The sequence below is a fragment of the Phoca vitulina genome, unplaced genomic scaffold, assembly GCF_004348235.1.
Source record: "Phoca vitulina isolate PV1807 unplaced genomic scaffold, GSC_HSeal_1.0 scaffold40, whole genome shotgun sequence".
NCBI lineage: Eukaryota > Metazoa > Chordata > Mammalia > Carnivora > Phocidae > Phoca > Phoca vitulina.
Window position 1 is genome coordinate 23778692 of NW_022589743.1, and position 18967 is coordinate 23797658.

General features: G+C 60.0%; 1 protein-coding gene across 1 annotated transcript in view; it reads left to right on the forward strand.

Annotated features, from left to right (window-relative positions):
- The first annotated feature begins 443 nt into the window (after nt 1–443).
- Nucleotides 444–18967, forward strand: part of DOC2B (double C2 domain beta) — a 31871-nt gene continuing 13347 nt past the window's right edge. The window contains exons 1-6 of the mRNA XM_032428843.1: nt 444–816; nt 8198–8277; nt 11371–11445; nt 13999–14108; nt 14266–14392; nt 17041–17198. Coding sequence (XP_032284734.1) covers nt 444–816; nt 8198–8277; nt 11371–11445; nt 13999–14108; nt 14266–14392; nt 17041–17198 — 923 coding nt within the window. The remainder of the gene's footprint in view (nt 817–8197; nt 8278–11370; nt 11446–13998; nt 14109–14265; nt 14393–17040; nt 17199–18967) is intronic.

Here is an 18967-nt window from a genome sequence, read left to right on the forward strand (position 1 = left end):
CGTGCGTCCTAGGAGAGTGAGCAGAACCCAGCAGGGCGGGCACGGGCTCCCGGCTCCGCTTCCCCGCGCTCCTGCCGGTGTGCACGAGGGGAAGGCGCGCGGGGCCCGCGGGTGTGCGCGCGCCGCTGCCAGCGCGAGTGAGTGCGGCGCCGCTCGGCTCGCTCCGCTCCGCGCCCGCCCGCGCAGCCCGCACACTCACGCCGCTTGGTTGCCGCCGAGTGACGCGGGCTGGGCCCGCCCCCCGCCTGCCGGCCTCCCCCTCCCCTCCCCTCCCCGGCACTCACTAGCCGGCAGCAGCCGAGCAGGCAGCAGCCGCATCAGGGCCGTCCGGGGGCGCCGCCGGCGATGCCCGCAGCCCTCGCCGCGCCCCGCCGGGCCTGCTGAGCCGCCCCCTCCCACCCTCCCCACCCCGGGCCGCGCCCGGGCGGGGCCGCGCTGCCTGCATGACCCTCCGGCGGCGCGGGGAGAAGGCGACCATCAGCATCCAGGAGCATATGGCCATCGACGTGTGCCCCGGCCCCATCCGGCCCATCAAGCAGATCTCCGACTACTTCCCCCGCTTCCCGCGGGGGCTGCCCCCGGCCGCCGGGCCCCGCGCCAATGCGCCCCCGGACGCCCCCGCGCGCCCCGCCGCCGCCAGCGCCGGCCGTCGCAGCCCCTCCGACGGCGCCCGCGCGGACGACGAGGATGTCGACCAGCTCTTCGGAGCCTACGGCGCCAGCCCGGGCCCCGGCCCCGGCCCCAGCCCGGCGCGGCCGCCCGCCAAGCCGCCCGAGGACGAGCCGGACGCCGACGGCTACGAGTCGGACGACTGCAGTAAGTTTCCAACTCGCCGACTTCCCGCCCCCTCCCCCGGCCCGGCCTCCGCCGCGCTCCCCCGACCTCGCCGGTCCCCCGGCCCCCTGCGGTCTCCCCTTTCGCCGGCATCCACCCCCCGCCCGTGGCGGCCCCTCGCCTGCTCCGTGCGCCCTCCGCGCGCCCTGCAGACCTGCGCTGTTGCGGTGGGAAGTTTGGGGGCGCCCCCTGAGGGCGTCCCATTTGCGGGGCCCGGTTCTCCGAGCCCGCGCCGCGCCCCCTCTCGGCCCGCCCGCGGGGAGCTCCGGTGCGGGCGGCGGCTTTTGTTCCCGGGAAGGGCGGAGCTGCGCCCGGGGGAGACACCAGTTGCTGCCGGCCGCGCGGTCCTCCCCGCCCGGGAGCCCGCTGCGGGCCGGCCTCGCAGCCGAGGGGCCGGGCTGGGGCGGGAGGAGGAGAGGCCGGGGGCTGGGGCCGGGCCGGCCTCCCGAGTGGGCCCGGCGGCCCGCAGAGCGCAGCGACTCTGCTGGCGCCCGGGCCGAGCACCAGAGCACCGCGGGGCCGCTTGTCCTTTGGAAAAACCTTAGCGGTTCCTCCTCCCGCGTCCGTGGACCCCGCCGCGGCGCTCTCCCGGGCCGCCGACCTTCGCCCACCTGTTACGCCCGCTTACCACCGCCAGGAAGGGCCCCCCCTCCCCGGGCTGAACCCCGAGCCCCAGGGAGTGGGCAAGCGCCGGGGTCCCCGGGGCCGAGGCCCGGCCGGCGGGCGTTCCTCGCCTTTCCGGTCTCTGAAGGTGCCTGCCGCGCAGGACCCGGGACTGGAGGGGAAACCGAGGCCGAGGAGGTCGCCGCCTGATTCGGAAGGGGTTGGAGCGAGATGGGGGTGGGGGTGGGAGGTAGCGCTGCTCGCTAGGGCCCCAGCCCCGCCGTAGCCCCAGCCGCGTCACTGTCAGACCTGCCACACCAGCCCTGCCCCGGAGGTGGACCTTTCCGGGTAGGGGTCTCGCCGGCTTAGCCGAGGGCCGCTCGGCCGGGTCCCCCGCGTGCAGCGCAGCGAGGGTGGCCGCGCCTGGTTTGGATGTTCACGTGGGCCTAGGGCCGGGGGTGGTGGTGGGGGGCGGCTGGAGTTTCCCCAAGCATAAAATGTGTCTCTGGAAGCTGAAGGTGGAGACTACCAGTGCCACTGGGGGAGGCGGCCAACCTCTCATAGGCCTACCTAGGGAGGCCCGGCAGGAGAGAGCTGGAGGAGGCCTGTCCTCCGCCCTCCGGGGAGGGCAAACTGTCCCCTGTGCACTTTGTGGGGGCTTGGACCTCGGCACTCTGGCCGCAGCCGGGTGTACTGAGGCCGGACAGCGCAGCCTGGGGGTGGGGAGCAGTCCTCTCCCTCCACTTTCCTACCAGCTTGGGGAAATTGGGTCGAGAGTTTATGCCCTCGGGGCTGTGCCCTGGATCTTCCCCACCCCCCAGCTCCTGGCACCCTGGGCAGATCACACCCCCTCCCCTGCCGTGCATCTGGGCAGGCCCTAACTGGGACCCAAGTCACCCCTTTGGAGGCCCTGAACCCAAAGCCACCTCCAGAAGAAAGGGTAGGGAAAGTCCCAAACTCAGGCCCACTGCCTCACCTCCAGCCCATCGACTCCAGTCCTTCCTTCAGTGAGCACTGTCCCAGCAGCAGAGAGTGGGAAAAGGGGAACAGGACTGGGTCTCGGGACCCAGGGAGCTCATGTGTCCTAGCAGGGGACAGACTCACTTGAGGTCTGCAGTGCAAGGCCATCCTGGACACAGCCTTGCCAGCCTGAATGGTGGGCTGGCCACACCCAGATCACCACGCAGTCTGCTGAAAAGAGCTAAGGAGGAGGGCGTGTGGCTGAGCCAGGGCCAGCTTGGGCCCCCTCGTCCCCTTCAAGGAGCAGCCCGCCCCAGCCTTGGCTCCCATCAGTGGCTGAGCAGACTTCCCAGGCACGGGAACACAGAAATCTCGGCTCCTTCCTGTGGTGGGACCGGGTTCTGGCGCGGAACCGCTCTCCAGCCCATACCCCAGACCCAGGCCCCCTCTCGACTCTGACAACCAGATCCTGAGAATTAGCCTAAGTGATTCAAGCCAGATGGTTCATTACGGCTTTAGCCAGGGTTATGCTATTTGCTGCCCTAATTATTGGATTATCTCTATTCTAACAAAAAGAAATTAGGGCGGTTGTTCTGTTGTCCAAGGTTGAGAATGAAGTGCTATTTATTTATTCAGCCTTTTTTCCCCATTCTCTTTAAAGCTCATCCTTTATTAAGTCACCTCAAGACCCAAGCACAAAATTCACACGTTCCAAACTGATCTAATAGGGGGCATGATGGGGTGCAAAGGCAGTGAGCGTTGGGTTTAGAAGTATCCTCCCTCCCACTGGTCCACAGTGTGGCCTGGCCAAGCTGGACTCTGTTGCCTGCTGCCCCCCAGCCAGGCCCCGGGCCCCACCGTCCGCAGGTGCCCCTCCCCTGCCCTTGCTCTCCCACCCAGCCTCCACCTGTGGAAACCCAGGCCCTTCTTCAAAGCTGTAAGGACTAGAATGTTTGGGTTGCAAGTAACAGAAAATGCAAAGTGTCTTAAACTATGGGGACAGTTGGGATCCCGTGACACCCAAGTAGGTGTATGCAGTGGCTCATCGGCATCCTCAAAGGTGATGGCTCTGTCCCCCTTTCCCCCTGGCTGTGCTCTGCTCCCCTTAGGCTGACCTCCTTCCTGGTCCTGGGTGGCTGCTTCAGGTCCGGGTGTCACATGTAACAGTAAGATCCTCAATTTGACAAGGACACGTTTCCTTGCCCGTATCTCAGTTGAAAATCGAGGCAAGCTCTCCCAGAGTCCCCAGGAGACCTGCCCTTCTGTCCCATCGGCCAGCCTGGCATCACATACCCGTGCTGACACTGCCCCTGCATGGTTCGTGCCGGGCTGGGTCAGGAGTGGTGCCCATGGAGGCCCAGGGCAGGGATAGAGTGAAGGAAGCGCCGTCCCCAAGGCCCTCGGCTGGGAGCGGTTCCCAGTCCCCACTGGCTGTGAGCCCCCTTCCTTGGAGCCCAGTCATGTACCACCCAGACCATAGTTTTAGGTACTCAACATTACAAGACCAGCTGTACGTCAGGCACTGTGCGAGACTCAAGAATGCCTGAGACTCAGTCTCTGACATGAGGGAGTTCATGGAAACCGAGAGGCGCAAATAGCCCAGCAGTGACAACAGGGAGGCAGGAACCCAAACGGGAAGCACTGGTTTGCACAGAGTTTACCCACAGAGAAGGCTCTGCTCCGAGCCTGGGAGAAGGGAGGAAGCAGGCTGGCTGAGTAGAAGGAGGAAATAGAGGTGCTCCTGGCAGGGGGACTGCCGTGTGCACAGGTAGAGGTGGAAGAAAGAGCCCAGCAGAGGTGCCATAGTCAAGTGGCTGAAGTAAGGGGAAAAGATCCATGATGAGGCCCAAGTGGTCATATCACAGAGGGCCTTGAATGCTACACCAAGGAGGTTAAACTGAGTCCAGGAGGCTGTGTGAACCTTTGACTAATTTAAAGAAGGAGAATGAATAGACTTCTGAAGGTCCTAAAGTTCTAATTCTCTGCCTCTGAGCTCCTGGGAAGCGGGGACAGATGACTCATTCTTCTTTGTACCTCCTGCAGTGCTTGGCTCAGTGCCTCAGTTTCCCCAACTATGAAATGCTATCAGTTCAGGCTTGACCATTTTTCTGTGGTTCTTGCCACAGTTTTTAAAAACTATTTGAGAGGCTGACATTTTTCTTCAAAAAAAAAAAGAAAGAAAGAGAAAGAACAGCCAGGGCCGATTTCCTATTCCCAAGGGTATACGGGTGAGGAAGGTCCAGGTACAAACCAAGGTCAGAATGATGTTGTCAGTCCCCATCAGCAGAGTAAAGGGACGTTTGGCCTTAGAGGAACCGACCGGGGCTTGAGCCTGATTTTCTCTGAATTAGCCCCATTAAAGCTCTATAATTATCGACAGGCGGGTGACAACTCTCCAAGGGCCATTAGTGACCAACCCTCATTATTTTTCCAAGGATGTAAACTTCAGCCAGGACATGTGATTTCTGTGCGCGGAGGGCAGGACCCTGTGGCTCAAGCAGACGAGTCCCTTCGCTTGCCCTTAGGGCCCTCCTCACCTGCACCACAAGCCCACAGCTGTGTTTCCAACTCAGAGGCCCCTCTAGGATGGCAGCCCAGCCTCCCCGTCCCTGAGAGCCACTCTGCTTTTCTCTTTCTATTTCTCCACGGTATCCCCCTAAGATTTCAGCTCCACAAAGTAGCAGACAAAAAGAAAAAAAATGTTGGAAGCCACTAGGCTTTAAGGCAGGAACTGTCAGGATGGAAGTGAAGAGGCCTGGATTCTATGTCCAGTTCTGCTGGGCCACCCTGACCAGGTCACCTCCCCTCTCTGAGCCTCATTTCTCAATGGGAAATGAAGACTTTGGACTGTAAGATCCACCACCAGCAGATCTCTAAAAATGGTGACCATGCTTCTATTAATAAACTATTATTTCTTACAAAACCTCCATTGGAGTTCAAAAAAAAATCATCGCGTGGTGGGGGCGCTGGGTGCGCTGTTCCTTCCTGGGAATGGGTGACGGGTGTCGGTTTCACTGAGCCGTGTCAGCCCTCCTTAAACAGGGATGTCTGCAGAGCCAGCAAAAGGGGCTCCTCTCTTCTCCTGGACCTGAGTCTCCCGGTGGGGAGCAGGTTGCCCCACCGTCTGGCTGGCTGTCCCTCTCTGGGAGCGGGAAGTGGGCAGAGATTGTGGAGTGTGCATTTTAACACGTGGGCATCACCAAATCCCCGCTCCTGTGAACAGCGGAGAGCAAACTGGCTTGAACAGACCGGCCGTGCAGACTGAACATCTGCTCTTTGTTGGTGTCACTGGCGTGGCTGAGGCATGGTCCCTCCTGTCTGGAGGCTGACGTCTTGAGAGAACAAGCCATGGGTAGGCCTGACCGGAACAGCAGACTGATGGACTGTCACGTCAAGCCAGCAGCTTTGGAGACTATTATAAAAGCGTGGACCGGGAGAATCTTGGGCCCGTGGCTGTGTTCGTTGTAACAGGCACGGTGATACGTCCCTCACTTGCGGCCCCCCCACCCGTCCCCCTGCATAGATGGGAGCCCGGGTACATGCCGCAAAGGGCCAGGTACGGTTAGCACCAAAGCACACAGATCTACTTAGGAAAAGCACCTTGGGCTCCACTCAGGGCCTGTTGACTCAGTTTGGACACAATTCTAGCAAGTATCTGCGCCTGGTTTCGTAGGAGAAACGAGGGACTATTGAGAAGGAAGGAGGGCTGTTTGTGCTATCAGAGGCAAGTATTCTAAGAGGAGTTTCAAGGTGATGGCGAAGGAGGAGGCAGACGAATGGAGAAAACCTAGGAAAACCTCAAGAAGTGGCTCCTGGGGATCCCTGGGCCTGGGCCGCGACTGTGGTGCCCAGAACGGTCGTCGTGGTCCTCGCGACGCCTCAGGTCATGCAGAAGAGTGTAAGTGACTGTTTGTATATTCTCATCACAAAGGCTGGGAGGGGAGTGATCCAGTTTGGAATGAGTTCATTCCAGAAGGCGTCTCAGAGGAGCAAGTACAGTTATCTAGAAAATTCACCTAAATGGATCTGTTCCTTCTATCATTGCGTACTGAGCTGTTCTGTACCCCAGGGGCTGTTGAAGCACAATGCCGTGCGGTGGATACTATTGTGTGACCAAAGTCACACAGCAAAGATGCTGATGAGGAAACTGAGCACAAAGAGGCTAGAAACGCTGTCTAAAGTCACACAGCAAGGAAGCGTGCAGCCAGGACTTGTCCCCGGGGTCAGGTGGCAGAGGGCGGGTCTCAGTGCCCCACATGTGACTTCCCAGGCAAGCACAGAGACTGGGCCGGGTGCCTTACTTACCCTGTCTCAGGAGCTAGAGAGCAAGACAAATGCAACTCAGTGCCTGCACCTCAGAATAAAGGGCAGCTCCGCACACATGGGCCTTAATTTGCCCATTTCTCTGCAAAGCCAAATGCTGCCATGCTGGGGGGCCCCACAGGAGCCCAGGGATCTGCAGGCGGACGGCATCTGCTCAGCTCTGGCGTTGTCATGCAAAAGCAACCATGGACCAGATGTAAAGAGATGAGCGTGGCCAGGCTCGGCATGAATCTAGAACCATGTTGGGTGCCGCTGGCCAGAAGAACAAAGCCCTGCCCTCCCCCCTGCCTCTCCCAGTCGCCTAGCCCCCCACCTCCTGCTGGTCTGAGGTCCGAATGCCCTTTCCCCCCCAGCACCACTGTGCGCTGGCCAACTCCTACTCAATCTTTCATGGCTCAGGTGAAGCGTCACCTCCTTTGGGGAGCCCTCCCTGGTGGCCCCCATTCAGAGCAGGGCAAGGAGAACCCCTTGAACCTCTATCGCTCCTGGCTTACCAGGCTCTGCTAGGGCTGATTCTTTTCATCTGTTTCTCCCATTAAGCTATGCTTTCCTTGGGGCAGGAACCCCGCCTTATTGGTATTTTCATCCCTGGAGTCCGGCTTATTGTAATAAGGCTTGGTAAAGAAGAATGAATGAATGATTGAATGAATGAATGAATGAATGGGATGGCAGTTGGAGCAGCTCAGCAGTCTGTGCGCAGGATCTGGGTTTCTAAAGACATCCTGTCAATGTGCATCTTGCTGTCCGGAGACTTGCCCCCTGAGGCCTCCCCCGCCCTCCCCCCTGCAATCCCCACCTTCACGCCAGGAGCCACGTGAACATGGCCGGCCGCAGCTGCCGCGTGTGATTGTCCCCGAGGGCTTGCTGTTGCACCCAGTTAGGGCTGCACGCTCTGCCCTGCCCTAGGGAATCGCCTGCCCTTTCAGAGGCTGGCAGGTAGCAGGGTGAGGACCCAGCTGGCTCCTCGCAGCCGGCCCCCGGGCCCCCCAAGGGACCAGAGAGACTGGGGAGCTGCAGCCCTAAGTGTTGCTGGGGGTGGATCAGCCAGTCAGCCCGGCCAGGGCCCAGCGCTTCTCACAGCCCTGTCTGTTCTGCCTTCTCACACAACCCCTGGGACATTTAACAGGTCAGGGAAACTGAGGCATGGAGCCAAGCTGGCAGTTGCACAAGGAGGACAGGAGGACAGGAACCTTTAGCTGAGTGTCCCGTACAGGGGGCACAATGGGCCACAGGCCAGCACCACAGCCCCGCCCAGGGGCTGACCTCACCTCGCCGAGCCTCCGCTCCTCCCTCGTCTGGACCTGAGGGGGCTATCGTGCACTTCCCAGCGTTGGTGGGACTGGGAGGTTGGGCGGACGGATTGCGTGCAGTAGGTGCTCCATCGATGGCAGGCGCTGTGGCACCTCGTCCCACCACACGGGTGGGTGACGCCCCTCCCCCGTGCTGCCGATGCATGAGCTGAGCCCTCTGTCCGCAGCTGCCTTGGGCACGCTGGATTTCAGCCTGCTCTACGACCAGGAGAACAACGCCCTCCACTGCACCATCAGCAAGGCCAAGGTAGGCCCCCGCCGGCCCCCACGGTCCCCGGGGTTCCAGGGCCCTGGGCGGAGGTGAGGGGCTGAGGTCCGAAGGCCTGTCCTTGCCACTGTTTCCTTCCAGGCTCTGTGGTATCTGCGCCGCGGGCTCAGGGCAGGGAGGGGAATTCTTGCCTAAATCATCTCCGCTGCCCTAAAAAGCCCTGCCCAGACAGACATTCAGGGAAGGAGTGGAACAAAAAAGCAAGAAGAGAACGAGAGAAGGAAGTCATGGGGGAGGGGGGTGGGGGGGCAGAGCTGGGGAGGGTCTGTGGTGGGGAGGAGGGGAAGGGGAGAGATGACAGGTCTGTCCTGGTGGCCAAGGGGGGTTGGATTGGTTGCCTCTGGCCTCCTGAAGCAGACTCCTCGAGGAGTAGGTGGGCTCTAGGCAGGAGATTCATCTCCTGTGGGCTCAGGGCCCCAGCCTTGCTCTCTGGTCTCTGGGCTGAAGCCGTGAGCATCTCCCCCTTGGGCTGGCAGGCATCAGCTCTCTTCTTAGCCATGCTGTCCCCTTCGCCCCCTGCATCCATCCCTCTGGGAAGAAGGTGCCGAAGTTGATGTTCTCTCGCAAGGTAAGGGTGGTAGCGTAGCCTAGTAGGACTCCCAGTAGAGCCGTGGAGGGGCCTGGGCCAGGTTCAGAGCAAGCAGCTTCCAGTGGAGCCGCCTGGGCCCAGACCCCACCTTCAGTCCTACCTGTGCGCTTCTGTGCCCCTCAGCACCCCCACCCATGGCTCTGCCCACTCCGAGGGGCCGGCTGCCTGGGTCTTCCTCAGCTGTCCCCACCCAGCCTGGGCCAGCACACCCAGACCGCCGTGGCGGTGGGGAGCAGTGTCCACTTCGGGCCGAGGGCCCTGATCGGGCACCGGAGAGGCCCTCATGTGCCGTCCTGGCCCTGCCCTCTCCTTGGGGAGCTGCCCGGGCTGTGGTGCTGGGGCTCCAGACCTGCCCCTAGGGAAGGAGCTGAGAACGGTCACTCCCCGGCCATGCCAAGGTGGAGGGCAGGCTGCAGGGCCCGGGCAGATCCCTTTCCCTCTCCCTCCACCCAGCTTTGTAGAGGTTGTCCAGGCTTGGGAACTGGGAATAGGCACCTGCTCCCAGGCCACTCTGGCCAAAGCCATCCATTCTCCTCCCCATCCCAGACACCGGGCCCTTCCTGTGCTGTGTGCCCTGCCTTCCCTACCCAGGCTCTAGAAGGACTGTGGGGTTGTAGTGAAGGGGGGGCGGGGGATGCACGTGTGCTTACATGGGTCTCTATGGGCACCTGTGTGTGCACACACATATGTGTGTGTCCTTTGGGGTGTGTCATTCAAAGCATCGGAGGTGGGGGATGAGAGGACCCCAAGCCACAGAAGGACCCCATTCTCCAGGTCATTGTCTGCTTAGATCTGGTTTTGCAGGGGAGGGGGTGGTGCAGGCCTGGGAGGAACTGGGGCTCTGGTTCGGGGTTTGGGCAGGGAACAAAAGGGGGGTTAAGGAGACTGAAGCAGGGCTGACAGGCGGAGCCCTTTGAGGGGCTCTGGGAGGAGGCCAGATGCTGTGGAGCTGGACCCTAACTTGGCCATTACCCTCTGGGGAGGCAGAGCAGCTTAGTTTGCTCATCTATAAAACGGTTAATCACCCCACCTGTGGGGTGGCTGCGAGCATTGAGTGAGTGCTCAGTCCCAGCTGCCATCCTGGAGGACTGCCTGGTGGCAGGCACCCAGCCCCACCCACACAAACACAGACACCTGGGGACTTGGGTTCAGAGGGACCCGCAAAGTGCTGCCCGGCCGGCCAGTCCTGGGCACGTCAGGGACAGGTGGTGAGGCTGAGATGAGGGACTTGCGTCCGGGAGGCCGCGTCCTCGCCATTGGGGGCTTGCGGTTGCCGCGGAGCCCCAGCAGCTCCCGCACAGCTCAGGTGCCCTTATACTTGCCCTCCACCGCCTCTCTGGCATCTTCCAAGGGGCCTGCCACGTGGGGAAGGGGCACAAATGGCCTACGGCCAGGCGCCGCGTCACCATTGCCGCCTCCACTCCTGGTCCACCCCTGGGAAGTGGGAACCAGCAACCACTTGTACAGACGATAAAGCTGCGGCTCTGGGGGCAGAGCAACTCCTCCCCTTTCCCAGCTAATAGTGCAGGAGCCGGGATCTGGGCCGCAGCCAGCCTGGCTCTGAAGCCTGCGTGCTCCCTCCCAGCAGCAGAGCAGCGGGCGGGGGGTGGAGGACCCGACCTCCTGTCTCAGCCCCCCGAGCCCCCCGCTCTCCGAACCAAACCAAGGTAGTGGGGTGGGAGCCTCCGTTCTCCTTGGAGGTGGGGCTGGGCACGAGCGGCCAGCTTGGCAGCCCGTCTGGGACGCCCGTGTCTCAGCTGCTCCCCGCACACCTGTGTGGCTCCGCGGGTGAGAAAGAGTATGATTTTCAGAGATAAGAGCAGTCCCGAGGTCAGCTCAGCCCCCGTCTGCTTACGGTTGCCTCGGCTCCCGAGCTGTGCACACTTGATGATCGTTCCAGGTTAGTGAGGGATGCCATCTTGTGGAGGGACCCTCCCTAGCCAGCCAGCTTGTCTGGGCTCCTCGGATTCAGGCTGGCAGGGAGCTGAGGCAAATCCAGAGAGAAACTGGGCCTGGTCTCCAGGACACAGAACGTGTGCCCATGGTAAAGAGGGAACCCTGTCGGTGAGGGGACAGAGGGTCACGGGGACATAGGATCAGTGAGGGAAGTCCCCGTATTTGGGGGAGTGGAGGAAGGGGAATCCAGAAGAAGGAAGGGCCTTAGCAAAGCAGGATAATGAGGAGCTCATTCAGAGGAGGGGTCACCTGGCCTCCATGAAAGGGAGACTAGAAAGAGAAAGGCTGGTCTGACAAAGTCACGCCGTGACACCTGCCCTGGGCCAGGACATTTGGGGGGAAGGCAGAGCACACCAGCACTGAGCCATCCTCCCTGTTGTGAGAGTGTGGGCTGGGGGGGGGGGCTCTGCAAATGAATGGACCCCGCCAGGAGGCCTGGGGACAAGGGATGCCTGCCCAGCGAGGTGCCTGGCTGCTCCGTGTCTCCAGCTCCCATTTCACACCTTCTGCCATTCGCCTCCACTCAGGGCCTGAAGCCGATGGACCACAACGGGCTGGCAGACCCCTACGTCAAGCTGCATCTGCTGCCAGGAGCCAGTAAGGTGAGGGGGTCGACCCCAGGCCCGCCAACCAGCTCTGCCTGCTGTGACCGGGGCCCCGGCTGAGCTTGGGACACCCAGGGAGGGGCATACGTCCCCTACCCCCTCACAGACCAAGCAAGTTGATGGGGCCTCAGTGATTCACCTCCACCCAGAGCACCCAGTCAGCCCCACAGCCCCCAGACTTCTCGGGAACCTCAAGTCGGCCTGACTTGACTGATGAATTGGGGAAACCCTCCAGAGACTTTCTAAGCCAGCATTTTATAAGAAGCAGACTCAGTTGGAGGTTACTATGTGGGGAGGGTGGGGAATAAAGGGCTCTGTGGCCAGATAACATTGGGAAGCCTTGGTAAACCGGTTCCTTTACTCTAGGACTTATCAGAGCCTTTAACATGTTGATGGGCTGCCCTGCGACACTCCACAAGGGGGAATGAGTGGATAGATTCTGCCCAGTTCTTGGACCACAGAACTCTTGTTCCTGTACTAGGTGACCCAGCAGGCCGACCAAGCACTGGTACGCCTAGGAAAAGAGAAATTTTTTAGAAAACAATTTGCTATTAAACAAAAGCATCAAGGTGACCTTCAGCACTGGAAGATCAGAAGTGTTTAGACTTCTTACATGTGTTTTACAGCTCAGTGGTGTTTTATTCTTAATTTCATGGGAGGGAGGGTTAGATCATCTTTTCAGAGTTGGGTCTGGGACCCACGACTTTTCAAGGGGCAGGTTATGTGGGCCCCGGTGCTGGGGAGGGGATGGGGACCAACTAGAGACTAGCAGCTTTGCTTCCAAGAGGAGACCAGAGGGGGGCAGGGGCACATGGGCCCCAAGACACAGGAGCGTGAGCAGCAGGGCCCAGTGGCTGGTGTTCTTGACCCGGCCTCTTTCTAAGAAACCAAGAGCTGGGGGATTACTTCCTGACCTTCAAGTGGCCTGATGAGAGGAGCCTGTAACGGGAACGCTGTCCTGGGCAGAGGGCCTCCCTCGCCACTGACTCTTCCAGGCCACCTGAGCAGTCCTGCGCCCAGGCTGAGGAGCCCGGGGCTGCTGGGGGCTGAGCAGAGGCCCAAGCCCTCTGGGCCAGTGTGTAAGGGCCGAGGCTCCCCGCCAGTCCAGGAGGGCCACCCGACAGAGGCGATGACTCCGCCTCTGGGAAGGCAGGGCAGTGGCCCACCACCTGTGTATGCCCAGGGAAGCTGCTCACGGCTCCGGGCCTCCATGTCCTCCTGTTGCAGCCAGGACTCCCAGGGCTGTGAGGGCAGTGTGACCAGGGCAGTGTCCCCAGCTCAGGAGCTCAACGGCTGTGAGTCCCTAGACTCACGGGACCTAGAATCGGCAATACTGCAAGGCTGAGTCATAGGGATCTTCCCACACAGACAGGATTTCCCCCATAGGGCAGTGGGTTCTGAAAAGCAGGCTCCTGGGGTATGATGATGCCCTTTTATACAGTGGGGAGCCTGCCGCTCACAGAGGGTAAGTAAGCTGCTGGGCTGCACGGGGCTGAGGCAGGTGATGGAGCGGGGCTCGGGACGCAGGCCTGCCTCCCCTCAGAGCCGGGCTGAGGTGGCGGTCATCCAGGGGACGCAGTCATGGTGCTGAGTCTGCACGGGCAGGACCGGGAGGAGCCCGAGGACCGAGAGCTAGAGAAGCGCAGGGGAAGGAGGGGAAGCAGCGTGCAGCTTGGACACGCCACCCCACAGGCCTTTCCTAGGAGAGACGGCGTTCCAGGGAGAGGGCACGGCCCGCGCACAAGCAAGGAGGTGTGTGGGAGAGCCCCCCGGCAGCCCCAGCCCCTCTGCGGAACCTCTGCACCCCCTCAGCACACACCTGGGGCCCGGCGGCGGGGAGCCCCCCCGGTTCCAGGTTCCGAGAGCTGCAGTGGCCAATTACCTCCACCTCTCAGCGGCCTGCACCACACGTTTCCTGCCTTCCAGGGCTGCGGGTGAGGTGGCACGGCTCCCACACGGGTCACGTCCAGTGCGGCGGGGCCACAGTCCGTTCTGGGGGCTCTTGGGGAGATGCGATTCCCATCCTTTTCAAGCGCCTAGAGGCCACCCACACTCCTTGGCTCTCGGCCCCTCCCTCCATCTTCCTCGCCAACACCCCCATGGAACTTCTTCCCTCCTTCCGTGTCCCTCTGGCGCTCCTCTCCTGCCCCTCTCTTTCCAAGGGCCCTGTCATCACATGGCATGAGGCCTGCCCAGATCACCTGGATAATCTCTGTGTTTTAAAGTCAGCTGAGGGCACCTGGCTGGCTCAGTCGGTGAAGTGTCTGCCTCCGTGGGCTCGCATCATGATCCTGGGGTCCTGGGATGGAGCCCAGCGTCGGGCTCCCTGCTCAGTGGAGAGCCTGCTTCTCCCTCTCCCTCTGCCCCTCCCCCTGCTCTCTGTCAAATAAATAAATAAAATCTTTTAAAAAAAGATAAAGTCAGCCGATTAACAACCTTGATTCCCCTCAGCGTATTCAGTTTCTGGGGACCGGGCAAAGCCATCTTTGGGGCCATTATTCTGCCCCTTGAGCTCCCTGATGCTCAGAGCATCTTTTCTGCTCTCACCAGGCAAATAAACTCAGAACGAAAACTCTCCGAAACACTCTGAACCCCACGTGGAATGAGACCCTCACTTACTACGGGATCACAGACGAAGACATGATTCGAAAGACCCTGCGGTGGGTGAGGGCCCCAGACTCCTTGCCCCCCCACCCCTCCCCCACCTCACCTGCAGCCACCCCTCCCCCCCGCCCCCGCAAATCCCTACTGACTTGGGAAGCAAAGTGGGAGCACCCCCGTGTGTCTGAAGAGCAGGCCGTGCCGCCCGTCCTCCAGGATCTCCGTGTGCGATGAGGACAAATTCCGCCACAATGAGTTCATCGGGGAGACGCGCGTGCCCCTGAAGAAGCTGAAAGCCAACCACACCAAGACGTTCAGCATCTGCCTGGAGAAGCAGTTGCCGGTGAGTGGGTGACGGGGTCCACGGGCTGTGCAGGGCCCTCCCTGCCGGGAGCACCCACTCGATGCCTGGCACGGCTTCAGGTGCTGGCGGAATGGACCTAAATCCCTGCTGCATGGAGCTTGGGCAGCAGACAGACTCCAGACCAGGTGAATGACCCGAACAGAGCCTATGTCAGACGGGGATCGGGGTTGCGATGGACAGCCTGAGAGCTCAGTGGTTTCGCTGGAGGTTCGGGGGATATTCCGGGCAGAGGGAACAGCAGGGACGAAGCCATTGGAGGCACAAGCAAGATGCCCTCTGCGTGGGGCAGGGAGCAGGATGGGACTGGGTCCTAGGAGGGGAGATCAGAGGCTGGTGGGTGGGGAGCTGGGAGTGAGGCGGGCCGCTGGGGGATGCCAGGCAGGGGCGAGGGCATCTGACTGTTTAGCAGGCTCGATGAGTGGAGGCTGGGAGGGAGAGGAGGCTGAGGATGGGGAGGGCTGGGAGGGGACAAGGCTGACCCAGCCTGGGCCGGGGCCCCAGCAGAGGAAGAGAAGTGCTGGCAGATCAAGCATTCCCAGACGTGGGTCGGGGGAGCACCTGGAAAGACGAGGGGTCACTCACTGTGATGTGGAGGCTGTGGGAGGAGCAGCTGGGGATGCTCGAGAGCTCAACTGGAATGTGATAGGCGTGAGGTGCCTGTGAGCTACCTAGGGGAGACAGAAAATACTTCTTTCCTAGAAATTGCAGTTTTTTGAAAATAATGTCAAAACCAATCTTGCCTCCTGTTGTCTGCAGCAGCTGAGCCCACCCAAGCTCTGTCCATCTGTGTCTCTCCTCTCCCCCTACTCCCTCCCCTCTCCCCTTACCCATCTCTTGGCCTGGCCTTTACCCTGTTCAGAAGGGCTGGGAGGCATTGACCAGGAAGCCCCAGGGTCCCGAGACCTTCCAGCAGCCCAGTGTTCAGGGCTCCCTTTTTTTTTTTTTTTTTAATTTATTCATTTGAGACAGAGAGATACAGAGCGAGCGAGAGAGCAGGAGCAGTGGGGAGAAGCAGGCTCCCTGCCGAGCAAGGAGCCCAATGCAGGGCTCGATCCCAGGGCTCCCTTTTTAGGACATTTTCCCCCCTACAGGCCTGGGCAAGGGGAAAGTTCAAGAGGACAGAGCCCAGCGGCCAACCCGTCCCTCCCTGGTGGGGCCTAGGCGCTGGGACAAGTGCCCTGTGCAGGCTGGCCCAAGTCAAGCCCTGGGAAGAAGTCAGCCTGAGGCCAAGATCCCAGCTCTGCCTTTTTGCATAATATGATCAAATTTTATTCCCTTGTCCCATTCTTTCCTACTCATAGACATTTGTATGATGGGTATAGCCTTTTTTATTTTATTATTAGTCACAAACCAAAACTCAGTTTTCCCAAATGATCTATGTCACTTGTAAAAGGCACCATCAACTCTTACTACAGTTGTGTTGGAGTTTTGAACCCTGGTGTAACAAACAGCTGTGTGGGGACGTGAGCGCGCAGGGGCGTGTGTGCGAGCGTTTGTCTGCCATGTTTTCAAGGATGTGGGGTGCGTGCGTGCGCGTGTTCATGCACGTGGCTGCGTGGGAGTATGGGCATGCCTTGCTTGAATTTGCTAGTGCTCGTCACTCTAGATTCAGACACATACGGTGGCCGCAGGAGTGCAGTTCAGGATGAGTACTCTGGTGGTAGAGACACATTTTGATGGTACATTTTAGATTTACGTGGTGTGTAAACATTAGTCATTCTCAATAAGTACTGAACAACGCCCAATTCAATGGGCTTCCTATGAAACAACCCAATGTATAATGTCCCAGCCCCAGAAAGACGGCTGAAAACGCTCCTGCTCATTTATATTGTTTAATTTTCACACCTCACGCAAACTAGCACAAGATCACCGTTTAGTGAGGCCATCTACACAGAGCCCCAGGCCAGAGTGGCAGAGCGTTCAATGTCGCATGCCTAGTCTGGTCTGTTAATAATGTCTGCCAGCACTAAAAGATGCTGAGGCTTCCTTTGAGCTCAGAGTAAATGCAGCAATCAATTAGTCATGTCTGCTGTGGCTGTGGGAATTGGGGAAGGTGGCCCTCACTTGGCCTCACAGGACCCCCAGCTCCAGAGGCGCAGGCATGGCCCCTGCTTCTGAGGAGCCACGTGGAGCATCCCTTTAGTGACAAGCAGAGGACCCTCATGGGCAAAGGGACATGGCTGGGACTTCAGTGAGAGAAGCCTGGCAGAGAGGCCTAAGGAGGGGCCCTGGGAGCTCTAGCTGGGGGTGTCTAGGTGGACAGAGGGTAGGAGAAGGAGTTCCAGAAGAGCAGGAGCCAGACGGTGGAAAGTGGCCTCAGGAGGGTAAGGAATGGAAAATCTCAGGCTAGTTGGGGCAGGGAGGTGGAGGGGGACACCTCTAGCTGAGGTCTGATCCCTGAGGCCTGGGCAGCCCCTCTTTGCCTCCCTGCTCCCCTTGGGGTTAGGAATATGTCAAAGCTCTGTCTTCTGGGTACTCCCCAAGGGGGCTCCAGGAAGCACCTGCAGGGGGCTGAGGCCAAGGTGAGCCCTCCCCATCCCCTGGGCCAGCAGACCGCCTCAGTAGCCCATGGCTGAGGGAGGGTGTGGGAGCAGGTGAGGATAGCCAAGTGGCTTCCTGCCCAACAGGTGGACAAGACCGAAGACAAGTCCCTAGAGGAGCGGGGTCGGATCCTGATCTCCCTCAAGTACAGCTCACAGAAGCAGGGCCTGCTGGTCGGCATTGTGCGCTGCGCCCACCTGGCGGCCATGGACGCCAACGGCTACTCGGACCCCTACGTGAAGACGTGAGTGTGTGGCCCAGGCCAGCCATCTCCTCCCCCTTCCCCTCAAAGGACAGGAGTTCAGTGGAGCAAGCACCAACAGAGCTCTAGAAGCACAGCGGGCGCTGAGCCCACAGGGGCGTAGCCTCTGCCGGACTCGTTTGGCAACACTGTGGGTTGTCTGGCCAGCCCCATTTCACGGATGAGGAAACTGAGGCCTGTGGGACTTGAGTGGCTTCCCAGGTCATGCAGAGAGGGGAGTTCTCTCCTGACTCCGCATTCAGACCTCCCCTTGACTGTGACCTCAGGAGGGGCCGTTAGGTTGGAGGAGGGGGTGGGCCTGGGCCAGACCAGAGATCCAGGGAAGAAGCTCCACCAGGACGTAGTGCTGCTCGTGTGCGCCCAGCCCTGTGCTGGTGCCACGGGTGCTGCTAAGGGGCCACCCAGCCTCCCAGCGGGGCTCACGGTGGTGCTGGAGAGAAACCCTAAGGCGAGGGGCCGTGCGACGCAACATGGGCCTCAGGCTAGGCTGTGGTCCTTGCTCTGAGGGGAAGGCAGGAGCTGGTGGCCCTTCCGATGGAAGGAAGCAGGCGGCTCACTGAGCACCCTCAGTGCCCTGGGCCTTCCGCAAATAAAAGGTGGCCATTAGTCTGCGCTCACGGTGAGACTTCCTTGGAGGATGGGACGTGGGGAGGAATTTGGCTCAGCCAAAAGGAGGCATTCCTGCTTAGGTGGAGGAATAAAGGAGCTAAGACACAGAAGCAGGGATGAGCCTGGCCTGAGGGGACGGTGGGGAGCCCCAGGTGCCAGAGGCCGAGGGAGGCCAGGGCTACCGCACGCACAACTCTGGGGCTACCATTCCCACTGGCCACTATTCTATTTCTGTCGGTTTTAAAATCCTATTACAGGGGCACCCGGCTGGCTCAGTCAGCGGAGCAAGTGACTCTTGATCTCGGGGTTGTGGGTTCGAGCCCCATGTTGGGTGTAGAGACTATTTTTTTTTTTAATTTTATTTATTTATTTGACAGAGAGAGACACAGCGAGAGAGGGAACACAAGCAGGGGGAGTGGGAGAGGGAGAAGCAGGCTTCCCGCAGAGCGGGGAGCCCGATGCGGGGCTCGATCCCAGGACCCTGGGATCATGACCTGAGCCGAAGGCAGACGCTTAATGACTGAGCCACCCAGGCGCCCCTCTAGAGACTATTTTTAAAGATTTTATTTAAGTAAAGAAATAAAATCCTATTACAAAAATGGTGCAGCCACTTTGGAAAACGGTCTGGCAGTTCCTCAGAAGTTAAACATGGAGTCACCGCATGATCTAGCAATTCTACTCCCAGGGGCACACCCGAGAGAAGTGGAAACATGTCCACCCAAACACTTGTACGTGAATGTCCATAGCAGCATTATTCACAATGGACAAAAGGAAACCACCTAAATGTCCATCAGCTGATGGATGGAGAAACAAACTGGGCCATATCCATACAATGGAATATTATTCAACTATAGAAAGGAGTGAAGGGGCGCCTGAGTGGCTCACTCGGTTAAATGTCCGACTCTTGATTTCGGCTTGGGTCATATCTGAGGTCATGGGGTTGAGCCCCACGTCAGGCTCCGCACTGGATGTGGAGTCGGCTTCAGATTCTCTTCCTGCCCCCCCTCCCCTCAGTGTGCTCACTCACTCACCAAAAAAAAAATTTTTTTTAGGGGCGCCTGGTGGCTCAGTCGGTTAAGCGGCTGCCTTCGGCTCAGGTCATGATCTCAGGGTCCTGGGATTGAGCCCCGCATCGGGCTCCC